Source organism: Notechis scutatus, chromosome Z (genome assembly GCF_049901735.1).
Source record: "Notechis scutatus isolate UNSWTSFEM ecotype Mainland chromosome Z, rNotScu1.2, whole genome shotgun sequence".
Classification (NCBI taxonomy): domain Eukaryota; kingdom Metazoa; phylum Chordata; class Lepidosauria; order Squamata; family Elapidae; genus Notechis; species Notechis scutatus.
In genome coordinates this window covers 55,367,071-55,385,094 of record NC_142025.1, presented here as the reverse complement: position 1 = coordinate 55,385,094, position 18,024 = coordinate 55,367,071, and the positions used below count along the sequence as shown (strand labels likewise).

Genomic DNA, 18,024 nt, shown 5'->3' with positions numbered 1-18,024 from the left:
TGTGTAGACAGAGCAGTGAAACTGGGTGAGATAACTTCTAACCTTTATACCAAAGATATAACCCAAACTAAAAATTATAAAAATAACCTTCAAATAGTAAGAAAGCGATGATTGGATTTATGGAGGAGGATTAAAGACTAAAAATTAAAAAGAAAGATTAAAGTTTAAAGATTCAGACGCAGAATAAATATTCAAAGGATGTTTCAAACTAGAGAAAGACTGGAAATAGTTGAACAATATTGTGAATAAGTGACTATTGGGAGTCATTGCTTTTCTAAACTTTATTTTTAACTCCCCTAAATGGATGACAGTCAGCTGTTTTAACTTATACTTTGTTAAATGTTGGAATTGGGGGCAGGAGAGCCATCTGCTGGAGGAAGAAGATAACTGCAATATGAGAAATTTGAAGGAAAGTGCTGAAAGGAGATAAAACAAATAATAGCTGGAAACTATTTGACCTTAACTTTATCATTGCAGACAATTGGGAGACCTGGAAATATAATAGCTGTCTGAAGATGTTTGAGGCAAACTGAGCTATAAAAACTAAAACTTTATTGAACTGTTCATTGAAAGAAGAAAAAAGAATAAAAGATAAGTAAAACTTTAAAATTTGGACAATTAGGAAGAAGTAAACTGGAAATTACAAAGACTGTGAGCAGTGAGCAGGCTGTGAGCAAAGCACTCCAAAGCTGGATCAAATCAACTCATCAGAGGGCAAATGGCAAAGAAGGAAGGCATGTCCTTTTTGCACAGCAGCGGCAGTCATGATCACCCCCCATTCACCTCCTTTCTTTCTCCCCTTCACCCCAGTTCTTGAAGAATGAACTTCCACTTCTCACCCTGTCATAATCCTTCACACCAAAAGGAAAGAGGTGCCACTCTTAGCTTAGTCAGAGGATCTGTGTGCACCAGCCATGCCAAAAGGTAACTGGCAAGAGGTGGATTTAACTTAATGTTAAATCTATATCTATATCTATATCTATATCTATGTATTTTATAATATTCAGTATCTATTTACTAATTTGGCAACTATTTTGTTTCAGTTCAGTTCATTTTATTACTATATAGAAATTCTATATTAAAATAATACATAGAAATTGTACTGAAAATTAAAATCTCTACAGTGTTGTTTGCTGGTAGACTGGATTTTTGAATGAACTGGTAATTTACTGTGTTTTTTCTCTTTCTACACCTTCATTCAATCATCAATTAACTCTCTTGAATTCACAGAAAATGGAAAATACTTAGGCTGGCAAATAATTATATAACTAAAACAGACTTTAGTCTATTTTATTCTGAATTAAAATTCAGGTGGTTCCTTATTCAGAAGGAACAGAAGCAGAATACAGAAGCAGAAACAGAATACAGAAGCAGATATAGATTTGGGGAGAAGTGTGAGTGGAGAAAATAGGTAGTTGTGTTTCAGGAATAAAGAAGGGTTTCAGTATAAAATTATTTAGAAAATAATTTGAAAAACTGTTGGATCCCGAGAGAAATAGGTACTTGTTATCCTATAGACGTTTGGACCAAATCAGCAGAGCAATGTCAAGAAATGGTAAAAACTGGCAGACTTCCGGTTTGTCGGCTTCGCGAGCGGCAGGGATTTGCGACTCTGCGCGATCCCTGCCGCTAGCCGTTTTGGTGCTCCGATCCGGACGGGTTCGAGCTAGGCTACCCTGTAGGGGTAGCTGAAGATAGGGGAGATCCGGGAAGGGGTTTGGGGTGTTGCAGACCCCTCCCGGCCGGCAGAACCCCTTTTCCCAAGACGGTGCAGCGGCGGTCTGCAATGGCCGCCACAAAGAAGCTGGCAGCCGGGTAAGAATGCGCAGGAGGAAGTGGAGAAAGCTTTTGAAAAGAGAAAGTTTTTCTTGGTCCCCGGGACTCTAAGATATACTTAACAAAACTCCTGGAAATTATGGCTTTCTGAATGATACCTTCTAGAAGAGAAAATAAGCGGCAGCTTGGTGGTGCTGAAAGGAAAGTTTACTCTCCTTCTCTACGGATTTAATAAGTGGATATTAAGAAACCTATTTTTTTTAGGTAAAAACTGGCTTTAAGTGATAAGTGAGAAGGGAGAGGACTAAAAAAAATATTTGTGTGCTAAGACTGTTGGAGGAGATGCCTTAAGGATTTGAAGACTGAAATATATTGCAATAAGACTTTAAGAAATAGATTTGTACTTTCTTTTTTTCTGATTGATACTACCCCAGGAAGAGAAAGTGAGAACTTTGCCTTGGCTTGGACTGATTGATAACTTTGGGACTGTTTTATTTTTATTTTTTGAAATATCTTGGTTGTTGTAGGAAGAAAGAAGGGGAAAAGAAAAGATTTATAATGGCTTTTTCTGTTGAGGAACTGAGAAAAGAATATGAGCAAACAAAAAAAAATGGAGGAGATGCTGTGAGGGAAGCCTTCCTTTTCTTAGAAATGGCGCTTGCTAACTATCAACAAACATTACAGCAGATGAAGACAGCAGAAGAAGAAGAAGGAGAGGAAGAAGCCATCTTTAATTAATTTCAGAATTTAACCAAGAAAGAAGGAAGAGGGAAAGGAAGAGAAATGAAGGACTTAAGATCTAAAAAAACATTTAAGAAGGGGAAAAATAAGGTGCAAAATCAACATAATGATAGTAAACAAAAGGGAAAAGGAACACAACAGAGAAGGAAAGCCAGTAAGGCAGAGGCTAGAAGAAGGGGGGGTAGAAAGGTTTGGTGGGGGAAGAAAGGAAGGAAAATGGTGGAGAAAAGCTACAAAGTTTTGAAATTAGATGGGAAAAAAGGAATCTTTTTTAGGGATAAAGGGTAAAGTATAAATTCTTTAAAAAGGTTTTGCAAGGTACATAAGATGATATTGTAGCATTGTATTAGAAATAGAAAATTAAAATGGTTTAAGAGTTGATAAGAGATTAAAATGTTGAAATGTTTAGTAATGATTGATTTTAAATTTAATAATGTTAAAGGGAAGGTTTAGAATATTGAGTTTTAATTAAAGAGTTTAATAAGATTATGATATTGATGTTATTATAAAAATTTTATTATAGCATTTGTTTTTGGAAAAGACAATGGGAATGTTATAAGATTCAACATTTAGATTTACTGTTTAACTATGTATTTAATTATTTTGGATTTAATATTTAGATAGAATGTACCAAGCAGAATCGGATTGGGTACTGGGTGTTATTTTAAATGTTAATTTGATTAATTTAGAGGGGAGACAGAAAGGCATCATACTCTGATTAGTGATTTCAGGAGAAATTCTCTTTTTTTTTATTATAAGGGACAATAAAGAATGGACAAAAGATACAAATGTAATGATTCAAATTAAGATGGATTAATTAAGATAGAATTAAGAAGAGTGAAATGTGTGGAGAAGTTAATATAGAAGACTTAGAATGGTAGATAAAATAAGTAATGATATGTAAGATGAGCATGAATATAATTGAAGTTCATGAAAAGAGAGATATCTGGGGCCAAGTTACTTTCCTAAAAGATTTTTTTTTGTTTTTCTTTTATGTTATATGTGTTGTGTGTTTATGTTTTTGGGAGAATTAGTGGAACCTTGCAGAAGTATAGAATGGGAATGATGGTGGTCAAGTCAGAAAGAAATAGATGAAACAATAATAACGAAACTGAATAAGAGTAAAGAGAGGTAAAGAGAAACTGGATAAGAGGTTTTTGTATGCTTTATGGAAATGGTTTAAAATAGAATTAAGGTTTTATCTGACTTGTTAAATTTATAATGGAAAAAGGTTTAAGTATGTAATGGTTAATGATGATTTGTTTGTTTTTGAAAAAATTAATAAAACTTGTTTAAAAAAAAAAAAAGAAATGGTAAAAACTGCAATTCAAAATATCAGAAAGATACACATTGATTAGGGATTATTGCATGCCCCCTCATTTGCTTCAGGAGTCTCTCGTCTACTTCTAGCACTGAGAGAAAGTAATGTATTTGCCCAAAGCTGGGTACTATCAGTATGTTGATAAAACCTGATTACATATTTCAGCTGTAATCTAAACAGCTAATGCAGTACAAATTCAGAATCTGGATGGAAGAGAATATGCTGAAGAAAAGTTGGCTTTGGGTTTGTGGTCTAACAACTCCTGAAAAGTACCATTATTACTCTAGTAGAATTGAACTCTAATCTTTAAATGTGATCTACAAACTGAGGGGCTATCTAAATATTTCTGCTCAATAAACAGGTTGCAACTGTGGCTAGGAGGACTTTTGCGCCAGACTTTTGACTTATTCATCAACAGGCTTTGGATGACCATGCTCTCAGTCTTTGATGTCCTAGTCATTCTTCCTCTGGCTTCTATAACATGCTTTGCATGGGGCTGCCCTTGAAGCAACATCTATAGTATATCTGGGTAACCATGCTGCTTTGTACTTAATATTGGTTTGCTTTTAGGTGTGATTCAAAGTGCTGGCTGTCACCTATGTAGTACTACATGGCCTCAGTTCTAATAATCTTTCATTTTGTATAAGTTCACTATATAAGTGGTTCTTTTAATTCAGCATTTATTCGAGTGAATATACTTGTGAATATATTCTACGTACTGTCTGTGACGCATTCTTTTCTTCCTGTTCACTATCTGATTCTTCACTTGTTTCTGAGCAGGAATCAAATGCATCATTATAATATTCTTCTGCAGTAAGAGGATCCTCTGGGAACTCTGCAATAAAAGCAGACTTAATTTGTGAATGACAGTAAATTTTAATGCAACTTACAACCAAAACTGGGACAGACAATTCATTGTAATTGTGACTTGCAAGCTTCAATCCTGGCTTCCCTTTTGACTTTCCTTGTTGGAATCCTGAGTTGAAAAATTCCAGTTGTGATCATATAACTATGAGGTACTCTGACTCTTAAAAGTGTAAGGGTCAGTTATAAGATACTTTTTTCAGTAGCATCATAACTTTAAACAGTTGTTTAATAAATGGTCATAAGTCTAGGATTTGACTTTTGAAAGAAGGTGTAGGATTATATATAGCTCTTTACAAATGATTGTAGTCAATTATAGCTGTAGCAGAAAGCGTTTCAGCTCCCAAAGTCAGGCTATCAATTTCTCCCTATTCCCTCTATTCATTGTTCCCAATCCCTGTAAAATATGTTTTTGAGGATAGCATTTAGCATGAGAAGCTGTAGAGGTAAACGGAAATCAGCTACTCCAGTTTATGTGATTATAAATGCTTAATATTGAATTCAGACCCAAATGTCTACCAAATTCAATTCCCAAAATTGTGTATTGCAAAATACACATGCAAAATATATCATATTTACTTGGTAGAAATAAATCCTTGATCTTAACATGAATCGTTTCACAAAGAAAAATTAGATAGAAAACATTGATGGGGAACATGTGCCTGGGCAAATCTAAAAGGATCTTCCCATTTTGAAGGTAAATTATTAGAGCTAAATAAATGTCTTTTAAATACAATATCATGTATTTATATTAATATATTAAATATAATATATTGGCATAGAATTTATCTTGTAGATTTTTAGTGATTATGATCAGGCAACATGCTGTTTGTTTCTGAGAGTTGCCATGCAACAAGCTTGAAATTAGTTGCTTTTCTGAAAAGAGTTTATGGAGAATATATCCTATAACTCTTGCATTCATTCCTTATACTTAGGCATATTTCTTCATTTAATAAAATCTGACACATATAATATACAATCCAGGACAACAGTGGACTTCTCAGTTTAGTCAAGTATTTCATTTTCATGAACCATGATCATTGGACACATCCCTATTTAAGGCATAAGAGATAAAATGAGAAAATCATAATATTGTGTGGAAGCAAAAACACAACTTTAGTACTAGCCCTGTAGCATACTTGTGTTGCTGCTGAGAACTCATGGTTGCAGATGTCTGCTGTAAACTGAACCTGATTTCCTACGTATCTTTTCCTTTGTTTTGACCTAGCAACAATTGAGTAAACAACAATTGAGAAAAAAATTCATTTTTTTTCTTAAATAATGCTTTGTTAAATAACTTTCACAAATGTTAATTTTCCAAATGTTACAGCAAACTTGTTGCTGCTCACTATAGATATATAGCCCTGTCATTACATTTCCACTTAGCAGCAAAAACCTACTACAATGTGAAAAAAACATTTGGAAGTCATTTCCTAGGAATCCACTCAAATCTATAGCTAGGCTGGGTCTGGAACAGAAATGGTCAGACTTGGTCAACCAAGTCATAGTTCTTTAAAATTAACAGGATTTGCAGAGAAAAAAATGACAGTCTGAAGACAGCTTGGCGAGAACTGTAGCCAGTGATCTTGGTGAAATGCAGAACTGGTGAGTAGACCAGCTGTTCCTCACAAGGAGAATGCAACATATGTCTCCAGTACTTTTAGAGCTTTGGGAAATGAGAGAATGGCTATTTTACTTTACCAGAAATCAGTGCCTTTGGGAAGGCGGGGCTGGAGCCACAGTGTGAAGATAGCTTTCTCGGAGCTCTGGTGAAAGTCGCTGATACCCCCACAGCCAGATGGTCCCAGCGGACCCAAAATGTCCTGGAGAGACGGGGAGCGAAAGGAGCACATCCTTATCGATCCCAGGGACACTGCAAAGTTCCCGGTTGATCCAGGAAAGCTCCTGTAGCCCAGCAGCGGAGGGAAGCGGACATTAAGCTGCTAGGAAGCTGTGACAGCCCCGGAACAGAAGAAGAGTAGAAGAAAATGGTGTGTCAGTTTGGGTGACAATTTTTTTTTCTGAATTAAGATAGAGGAGTACCCTAAGGGAAAAGAACTACAAAAAAAGAAAACAGGAAAGTGGAGAGCAGCAGCAAAGTAAAACACATGCTCAGCTTTCAAAGCTTTTTTGGATTTTTTATTTCTTTTTAAAGTGATTTTTTCCCCACTTTTTGACTAACTCGACTGGATGGGATTGGATTGGACTTTAATATAATAATTTACTGAAGAATCTGAACTTTTACTTTTAAACTAAAAGTCTTTGGATTACTTTGTCTTTTTATTTTTACTTTCTAAACTCAATTGATACAGTGTAACTTAAGCAACACTGCAATCTAGAGGTCACAGAGATTAAAAATTTAGAATTTCAAAGAATAAACTGTTTTGGCGAAAGGTTGTTCAGAAGGAAAAGAAGATAGAGAGTGAGCACTGAAAACAGGTGCTGCTCTCATTGACTTTGTAAACAACCGGAAAGTTGATTAGGAAAGGAACAAAGAAAGAACACTGTGACCTTGGATAATATATATGTTTTGGACTTTGGCTTTTTGCATTGTTGGATGTTACACTGAGACACTGATTGAGTTTGTGAACTAAAATTTCAAACTGTAGCTGTTTATTTCCCTTTTTTTCCCTGCCACTGGTGTGCGCTTTGGGTCTTTTTCATTTTTAATGTCTGGTTCTATTTTGAAACATTGACTTTTTTTCTTTTTCCATTTTTTAAATTAATCTTTTTGTTAATAAGAGGAGACAACATGGCCTTTGGGGTTTTTTTTCCTTGACTTTTTTGATTTTCTCCTCTCTTTTCTGTTTTTCCCCTCTTCTGTCTAGAAGTGGGTGGATTTATATTCTTCTTCTTGTTGCCCTTTTCTTTTACATTAGATTTTTGGATTTCACATAATTTTTCCTTTTCTTTATATATTGGAGTTTTAACTTTTCTTCTGGCTCTTGGATTTTTTACTTTCATCTGTTTGAACATAATTGGATTAAGGTAGAGAAGAACATGAAGATTTTATACTTATTTTTATTTTTCTTGGAGTTTTACCAATGGATTATAATTAATTGGCCACAATGCAAGAGATAAAAACAATGTTTCAAGCAATACAAGACCAAGGGAAGCGTACAGATGATAGAATTGGAAAAATGGAAGAGAGGATGGGAAAGATGGAAGAAAACATACAACAAATGATAACGACATATGGTGAAAAAATGCAGAAGATGGAAGAAAGAGGTATCAAAACAGACAAGAAAGTAGGAGAAATTGATAACAGATTGACAATGGTGGAATATGAGAAAGGAAAAGAGACAATTGCCTGGGAGATGGAAAAGGCTGGTTTTTATCTAAGATTCCAAAATATTGAGGAAGATAAAGGAGAAATCTCACAGAAATTATGACAGAAATCTTGGCAAGACCCTTGGAGATATCCAAAGAAAAAAATGAAGGATGGAATGGATGAAATATACCAAGTATATACAAGATATGCGATGAGAAACAAACTGCCCAAAGAAGTACATGTGAGATTTACTAAGAAAACAATGAGAACAGAAATATTACAGGAAGCAAGAGATGATTTACTGAAATACAAGGGAAAAGAGATTAAAGCCCTGAAGGAAATACCAAGGAAAGTGAGAGACCTAAGAAAAGAATATCAATTTCTGACAAAGACTGTAATCAAGAAAGAAGTGAATTACAGGTGGCTGATTCCCGAAAGCTTGATGTTTGTATGGCAAGAACAAAGACATAAATTAGACTCAGTTGAGAGAGCAGAATTATTATTATTTTTAATTTTAAAAAAATACTTTATTAAAATTTAAGATATTAAGAAGTTTACAAAAAACAGAATATTAAAAATATTTACAAAAATTTGTATAATAGAAATTATATCGACATCTTTCAATATCATTTTCTTGGCAGTACACTAAATACCACATATAGACATAGAATTTGACAGTTTTTTAACATATTAACTATATTAATTCACAATTCCTAATTAATGTTACTAAACAAAACTATATCATCTGTATAGGTCACTAATTTGAGTAAAAAGAAGAAAGGAATGTCATATTGACACTTAATATATGTATATATCTAAAACATATATTCAGGATATTTATAGTCTATGTGCTGTAGTTTAATGTTCCATGGGCATGGAGGGAGGAAGGGAACACATTTTATAATTCATTATTACATATTTCTACAGTAAGTCTAAGTAATTATAAATCCTAATCTGGATGTCTATCTAAATCATTCTCAATTGCTACACTTTCTCCCTCATCCTATCTGTTTGCTTGCATTCCAATTTTATTTCCCTTTTTCCTTCTTTTTAAATTCCTTCTATGACCTTTCTTTATTGTACTTTACTGTCTAACCATTGATACCAAATGTTCCAAATTAAATAATACTCTTTAATTTCAACGTGAGCCTATCCATCTTTGCACATTCTAAGATTTTGTGGATTATAACATTATTAGTGGACATCTTCCAAGCCTGCACCAATGCAAGTCATGCCGCAATTAGTATATGTATAATCAAATATCTAATTCTAGGGGGATATTTTTCTTTAATGATGCCCAGGAGAAATAATTCCGGCTTCCACTCCAACCTGCAATGGGTAATTTCCTCCAGCCATGTTTTTATCTTGGTCCAATATTTTTTAATTTCTGGGCATAGGCACCAGACGTGGAAGAAGGTACTTTGTGTTCTCTTACATTTCCAGCAATTTGGGTTTAATTTGCAAGTTTGAGGGTGCTAAATGCCATCTGTAAAGCATCTTATATAAATTTTCTTTGTTAGGCAACCGATTTTGTCATAGAGGTTTTTTTTGCCATATTTCTTCCCAAACATCCAATTCTATATTGTGTCCAAAATTTTTTGCCCAAGTTAGCATTTCCTCTTCTAGATCAAAATTTAGTAAATAATTGTATAATTTTGATATCATTTTTTCTTCTGGTCCCAGCAATGATTTGTCTAAATAAGTTATTTTTGCTTCAAATCCAAATTCTTTTAAATCTTTTTTGTATCTCATCTGTATTTGAAGGTACAACCACCAATCCATAGGTATTCCTTGCGTTTCTAGTTCTTGGGCTCTTAAGCCTCCCTTGATTATCCAAGATTTGATAATATTTAAGTTTTTTGCTAATGTCCATGGTATTTGGGTGAAACATTGCCTCCATGGTGGATAACCAACCTGGAATTTTGATATAGTGGTTGTTCCTGATTTCCTCCCAAGTTTTAATCAAAGAATCTCGCAAGATGTGTCTATAAAAGTAAGAATGATTCTTATTCCTGGGGTCCCATATGAAGGCATGCCACCCAATTTGCATATCATATCCTAATGTTAGAATTCTCTTATTTTCTAATTTAATCCAGTCTTTGATCCATATTAAAGAAGCTGCTTTATAATAAGTCTCCCAGATTGGGAGTCCAAAGCCACCTCTGCTTTTGATATCCTGTAAATAAATTGATTTAATTCGTGCCTTTTTCCCTCCCCAATTTCATAGTCATTTTGTTTGGATCTTTGAAGAATTTTTTATCTAATTTAATTGGAATAGTTTGGAACAAATGTAATAATTTAGGTAAAATATTCATTTTAATTGTGGCTATTTTCCATAAGAACGAGATCTGTAATTTACCTGTAATTTCCAGGTCTTTTCCTATTTGTTGTATCGTTTTTATGTAGTTATCTTTTTTTAAAGCTGAGCATCTCACCCTTAACCAAATGCCTAAATATTTAACCTTTTTAACAATTTGGAGACCCATTACTTCTTCTAATTCCATTTTATCTTTTGCTGTTAGGTTCTTAGCTAGCATTTGGTTTTATCTTTATTATTATTTTTTTTCTGCTTTTTTTTTTTTTTTAAAACAAGTTTTATTAATTTTTAAAACACACAAATTGTCATTATTCATTACATGTTTAAACCTTTTTTCATTGTCAATTTAACAAGTCAGATAAATTATAATTCTGTTTTAAACCATTTCCATACAACATACCAAAACCTCTTATTCAATTTCTCTTTACTTCTCTTTACTCTTATTCAATATCATTATTATTATTTCATCTGTTTCTTTCTGACTTAGTTACCATTATTCTCAATCTATATTTCTACAATTTTTAACTAATTCTCCCCCCAAAAAGACATATACACACAACACACAAAACATAAAAAAATCTTTTTGAAAGTAACTTGGACCCAGGTGTCTCTCTCTTCATGGACTTCAATTATATTCATGCTCATCTTACATATCATTACTTATTTTATTTACCATTCTAAGCCTTCTATATTAACTTCCCCACATATTTCACACTTCTTACTTCTATCTTAATTAATCATCTTAATTTGAATCATTATATTTATATCTTTTGTCCATTTTTATCATCCCTTTGTCTCATTCCTTATAAAAAAAAAAAATAAGTTTCTCCTGAAATCATTAATCAGAGTATGATGCCTTTCTATCTCCCCCCTAAGTTAATCAAATTAATCTTTAAAATAATATCGAATACCCAATCCGATTTTGCTTGGTACATTCTATCTAACTAATACATCCAACATAATTAAGTACATAATTAGACAATAAATCCAAATATTAAAAAAAGATACTATAATAAAAATTTTATAATAACATCAATACCATAGTCTTATTAAACTCTTTAATTAAAACAATATTCTAAACCTCCCCTATTATTAAGTTTTAAAGCCAATCATTTTTAAACATTTTAACATTTTAATCTCTTATCAACTCTTAAATCATTACAATACTACCATCTCATCTTATGTACCTTGCAAAATCTTTTTTTTTAAAAAAATTATACTTTATCCATTATCCAAAAAAAAATTTCTTTTTTTTCATTTAATTTCAAAACATTGTAGCTTTTCTCCACCTTTTCCCTTTCTTTCTTCTCCCAACAAACCTTTCTACCCCCCCTTCTTCTAGCCTCTGCCTTGCCAGCTTTCCTTCTCTGTCGTATTCCTTTTCCCTTTTGTTTACTATCATCATATTGGTTTTGCACCTTATTTTTCCCTTTCTTAAATGTTTTTTTAGATCTTAAGTCCTTAAGTCCTTTAATTTTCTTCTTTTCTCTTCTTTTCTTTTCTTTCTCTCTTCCTTCTTTCTGGATCAAGTTCTGAGATTCATTAAAAATGGCTCCTTTCTTTCTTTCTTGTTCCTCTGCTGTCTTCATCTGTTGTAATGTTTGTTGATAATTAATAAGCGCCATTTCTAAGAAAAGGAAAGCTTCTTCCACACCATCTTTACCATTTTTTTTGCTTGTTCATATTCTTTTCTTAGTTCCTCAACAGAAAGAGCCATTATAAATCCTTTCTTTTCTTTTCCCCTTCTTTCTTCTTACAACAACCAGAATATTCAAAAGAAAATAAAAAAAATAAAACAGTCCCAAAGTTATCAGTCAGTCCAAACCAAGGCAGAGTTCTCACTTTCTCCTTCTGGGGTAATATCAATCCAAGAGAAAGAAAGTCCAAATCTGTTTAAAATCTTATTGCAATATATTCTAGTCTTCAAATCCTTAAGGCATCTGCTCCAACAAAGTCTTAGCATACAAATGTTTTCTTTTAATCCTCTCTCTTCCCACTCATCGCTTAAAACCAATTTTCACCTAAAAGAAATAGGTTTCTTAATATCCAGTTATTTATTCCGTAGGAAAAGAGGGAAAGCTATCCTTTCAGCACCTTCAAACAGCCGCTTTTTTCCTCTTCTGGCAGGTATTATTCAGAAAGTCATACTTTTCAGGAATTTTATTAGATATGTCTTAGAGTCCTAGGAGCCAAGAAAAACTTTCTCCTCTCAATCACTTTCTCCACTTCCTCCTGCGCATTCTTACCCGGCTGCCAGCTTCTTTGTGGCGGCCATTACAGACCGCCGCTGCACCGTCCTGGGAAAAGGGAGTTCTGCCGGCCAGGGAGGGAGTCTGCAGCACCCCAAACCCTTCTCCGGATCCCCTACCTTCAGCTGCCCCTGCAGGGCAGCCTAGCTCCGTACCCGGCTGGGTCGGAGCCCCAAAACGGCTAGCGCGGCAGGGATCGCGCAGCTTCGCAAATCCCTGCCGCTCGCGAAGCCGACAAGCCGGAAGTTTGCATCTTTATTAATTTTGAGGCCTGCCACTTCGCCGAATTTCTCTATTTTCTGTAGTAATATCAGACCAGATTCTAGCGGGTCTTCAATAACAAATGCCATATCATCGGCAAAGGCCTGTAATTTGTATTCTTCCTTTTTAATTTGTGTTCTTTTTATTTCCTTATTTGATCTAATTCTTCTCAGTAATGTTTCTAATGTTAAAATGAAAAGCAGAGATGATAGTGGACATCCCTGCCTGACTCCTTTCATTATTTCAAATGGTTTCATCATTTCCCCATTTATTAATACATTCACTTTCTGGATAGTATAGATCATTTCTACCATTTTCTCAAACCTTTCTCCAAATTTCATAAATTTAATCTGTGATATCATAAACTTCCCATTAACATTATCAAACGCTTTTTGTGCATCCAGGAAGACAAGGGCTACTTGGCTCCCTGGATGCATTTCATAGTATTCTAATATATTGATTATTGTTCTAGTATTATTTCTAATTTGTCTTGTCGGGAGGAATCCATTTTGATCAGGGTGTATTTTTTCTAACCTATCTGCCATATAAAATTTTTATAATCAACATTAAAAGAGATATTGGTCAATAGTTTTTGGTTTGATTAGCATCTAAACCCTCCTTTGGGATTAATGTAACATAGGCCTCCTTCCACGAATCTGGTATCCTTGCTTCCAACAATATCTCATTGCAAAGTTCCAGAAATATACTTTCTATGGATTCCCCTATTTTTTTTATAAAGTTCACCTGGTAAACCATCTGGGCCTGGGGTTTTATTATTTTTTTGTCTTTTAATTGCTTCCTTCAGTTCAGTTAGTGTTATTTCCTTATTTAATATTTCCTTTTTTCCTTCCTATAGTGAGTACAATGGTTCTTTTTTCAGCTATCCATCTATGTTCCCTATTTCTATTGTTTCCTGACTGTACAGGTTCTCTCTCGCAATTTTTTTTCTTTTCTATATTGGTTTCCTCAATTCCACTCTAATCTAATAGTTGTGTATGATTCTTCTCTCATTTTCTTTTTTTAATTTATAGGCAAGCCAATCTACCAGGTTTATTTGCATACTCAAAATAATTTTGTTTTGTGTATTGTAAACTCCTTACTAAGTTTTCCTGTTCTAAAATGTTCAATTTGTTTTTTTGTTAATGCCAAATTATTTCTAGTTTGTTCTTCCCCCGGTTTTTTTTGCAATTTATCTTCTAATCTTTTTATCTCCCCTATTAATGTATTATGGTTTCCCCATTTTTCTTTATTTCTTTTTGCCATGTATGCTATTGTTATTCATCTCAAGTATGCCTTCATTATATCCCATAAATTTTGCAATGAGGTATGTTGATTCTTATTATTTTTAAAGAATAGTTCCAATTCTTCTGAGATTTTTTTGAAGGTACTCATTTTCTTTTAGGATTTGTGGATTTAATGTCCATCTGCCTTTTTTTCCTCGTTTGTCCTTTCCATGTTATTTTAAGTGGATTGTGATCCGCCCAGGTATTTAGCATTTTTCCTATTTTTCCAATGTCTTTGAGTCGGTCTCCATTTACCCAGGCCATATCTATTCTTGACCAAGATTTATGCGGGTTGGAGTAAAAGGTGAATTTATTTTCTCCTGAGTTCAGTTTTCTTCCTACATCCAATAAGTTCAATTCTTCCGACATTTCAAAAAAGGTTTTTGGTAGTGTGTTTTTCTTTTTGCACTTTTGTTCACTGTCATAATCTTTTCGGATGTTTGCAACTGCATTATAATCTCCAATTATACATACATTCTGAATTCTAGTTCAATAAGTTTGCTATGTATGGTTTTATAGAACTTGCTTTGATTTTTATTAGGCGCATATATCCCTACCAATAGAATGCTTTTGTTTTCTATAGATACTTCCACCATCAATATCCTCTCTCTCGTGTCATTATATATTAACTTTGAAATTATTTCTTCCTTAATATATATTGCTACCCCTCTTTTTTTCCCTCTGCTAATGTTGTATATAATCTTCCTAACTTTTTATTTTGTAAATATCGTTCATCTTGTTTCTTAATGTGCACTTGTTGCAGGCACACTATATCAGTCTTCTGTTTCTCTAGTTTAGATAATATCCTTCTTCTTTTTGTTGGTATGTTCAGTCCATTCATGTTAATCGACAAAAGTTTCAGTCCCCATTCCATTTTTATGTCTTGTTCCAGTTTTGGTCTTCTATTTACTCTCATGTCTTCTTTGACTTCTGGTTCTAACTCCTTCTTCTTCTTGATCTACTGTCCCCTCGCTGTTTCTTTCCCTTGGTCCTTCTCTTTATTCTCTTTCGAAAGTTCTTCTTGGCTTGGTTTACCCAATTCTTCTCTACTACTGCTCTTCTTTGGGTCCAACTAGCTGCTCGTAGAAGTCTTCAGCTTTCCCCAGATTGTCAATTTTTATTTTTTTATCGTTCCATGTAATCAACATGCCTTCTGGGATAATCCATCAAAATAAAATATTCTTTTTATTTAGTTGATTGGCCAAAAATCGGTAATCTTTCCGCTGTTCGCGTACTCTCCTAGGTATCTATTTTAATATGATTATTTCTTTTCCCTTGTACATCATTGGTTCTTCTCTAATGATTTTATAAACGATGTCCCTTACTTTCCTCCTTGCAAATCTTATACGGACCTCTCTAGGGAGTCTATGGCATCTGGCGTAGCTGGTATATACCCTATAGATGTCATCAATCTCATTTATCATATCTTGTCTATCTCTTTGTAGGGTATCAGCCATCAATTCAGCCATCAGGATTGTTAGGTCTTCCTCTTTTGATTCTACCACATTTTGAAATCTTAAGAAAAATGAAGCTCAGTTCATTTCGAGATTGCTGAGGGATTCTTCCGTTTCTTTATTGTGTCCTGCAATCTTCTGATCCATTGCCTCTAGTTTCTTCTCCGTCTGTTCCATTTGCAATTCAATTTTTTTTATCCTCTCCTCATTTTTCTTGATTGTTTCTTGGATCATCTAGATTACGAATTTCTACTTTCGTTTCTCCCATCTCCAATTTTAGTTCCACTTTCATCACTTCCATGTCAAATTTGATCTCCACATGGTTCTTTGACATCATTTGTTGTAGTTTAATCATTGTTTTCTGTATTGTCAGTACAGTGGTTTGAACCATCTGCATACTAAGTGTGGTATTCGATTTCTCCGGGGCCAGCATTCCTTCAATTGTTCGCTGGTTAGATGTAGCTGGGCTAGATATTGATACCGACAATGTAGGCTTTTCCCAAGTCTTGGTAGTTGTAACGCTAGTCATCTCTCTAATAATCTTATGCTCCTATAATCTTATACATATTTTCCCAGATTACCATCCGAGTTGTTTAGTCTTTATGGGGATTTTCCCTCAATTTAATAGTCTATAAAATAGTTAATAAATCTAAAAAGTCGATCCTATAAAAATAAAAGTATCAGTTAATAATTAGTTATTTGTTAGTAATTAATGCTAATAATTAATACTTACTAATTTATCAATGTGTTAAGTAGGAAAGTCAATTACTTAAAGTCTTAAATACAGCCTAGTATGGTAACTATAATACTAAGTTAATAATAAATACTATAATGACAATTAATACATAAAGCTTATCAATTATTAACAATATTATCAATACTTTCATATGCTATAACAATATATCTTATACTATAATTATAAATAATTATTAACTCAAGTATTTCAAGTATATAAATCAATCTAATCTTTATTATTTAATTATATAAAGTTTTTTAAATATCTTCTATTAATGCTCTATACAATTCTATAAAATTCTGTGCAAATGTTATCTATATATAGATATAGATATATGTAAAAGTTACATAAATAATATTACTAAGAGAAAAAGTGGCTATTATCTTAAATTTCTTAAATTTCATATATATATATATATATATACACACACACACACACACACACACACACACACACACACACATATATACACATATACATATACATATACATCAGGGGTCTCAAACTCAATTTACCTGGGGGCCACTGGAGGCAGAGTCTGGGTGAGGCTGGGCCGCATAAGGGATTCCACGAAAAAAACATTGTTAAAAAAATATCCTCAAATGTCATCAACAGTTAATGATTTCTCCAATACATGAACTGTCCTGAACACATGAATGGAACATTGAATGAAGATCATGAACAGTTCCTCAGAACATGGCTTCTCCAGCTTACTCCTTGCTGCCAGAGACTTGACAACGCTTCCTCTCACATATCTGAGCCACATTTGGCTTGAGAGAGGAGGCACTTGAGACCCTCAGTATGGCTTGAAGATGATCATCAGTAAGTCTGGACCTGTACTTGGACTTGTTAAAGTTCAGGGTGGAGAAGAAGTTTTCGCACAAATATGTGCTCCCAAAAAGGCACATGGTCTGCTTGAACATTCGGGAAAGCTCAGGGAAGCTGGGGGGCAATTCTCTCAAAAATTGCCCATGCTTGTCTGCTTTTCCATTCACCTCCCTAAATTTGGCCTTGAGGTCAGAGTTGCATTGCAGGTCAATAGCTCCATTTGAAGCACAGGAGGGGCATCTTGCACATCAAAGGTGAAGGGGTCTGCAAAAAATTGAAAAGTGGCTCTGTGCGTCTTGAAGTCTGCAAATCTGTGATCAAATTCCTTCTGTAGCTTCAAAATAGCATCAACATACTTCTCACCACTGAATGGTGTTCCTGCATCCACAAGTGCCTTGCATGCTGGGAAATGGCAAAGGTTTGTCTGAGAGAGCTGGGCTTTCCATAACACAAGTTTTGTGGAGAATGCTCTCACGTTGTCATAGGCAGCACTGACAAGCTGCCCCTGGCCTTGTAACCTCTTGTTCAGTACATTCAGCTCATGTGTGATGTCGACAAGAAAAGCTAAGTCCATGAGCCATTTCTGATCATTCAACTCGGGAACAGCCATCCCATCCTTCTCCATGAAGGCTTTCACTTCTTCTCTCAGTTCAAAAAATCTTTCCAAGACATTTCCCCTGCTGAGCCAACATACCTCAGTGAAATAGAGCACATCTTCATATTCTGACTCCATTTCCTCTAAAAAAGCACGGAACCTCCTGTGCTTTAAGCCCCTGGATCTGATGTGGTTGATGCATTTCACAACAACAGACATCACGTTGTCACACTTCAGGCATTTGCTGCAAAGGGCCTGCTGATGGATAATGCAGTGCAGAGGGTGTAGCCTCTTCTACACCCTCCTCCTCAAGTTTTCTCTGAACAAG

General features: G+C 34.2%; 1 protein-coding gene across 4 annotated transcripts in view; it reads right to left on the bottom strand.

Moving 5' to 3' along the window:
- Positions 1–18,024, bottom strand: part of NEK11 (NIMA related kinase 11) — a 222,668-nt gene that overhangs the window by 67,922 nt on the left and 136,722 nt on the right. For all 4 annotated transcript variants that reach the window (XM_087946118.1, XM_087946119.1, XM_087946121.1 and 1 more), the window contains exon 13: positions 4,558–4,673. In XM_087946118.1, the coding sequence (XP_087802244.1) occupies positions 4,558–4,673 (116 nt within the window). The remainder of the gene's footprint in view (positions 1–4,557; positions 4,674–18,024) is intronic.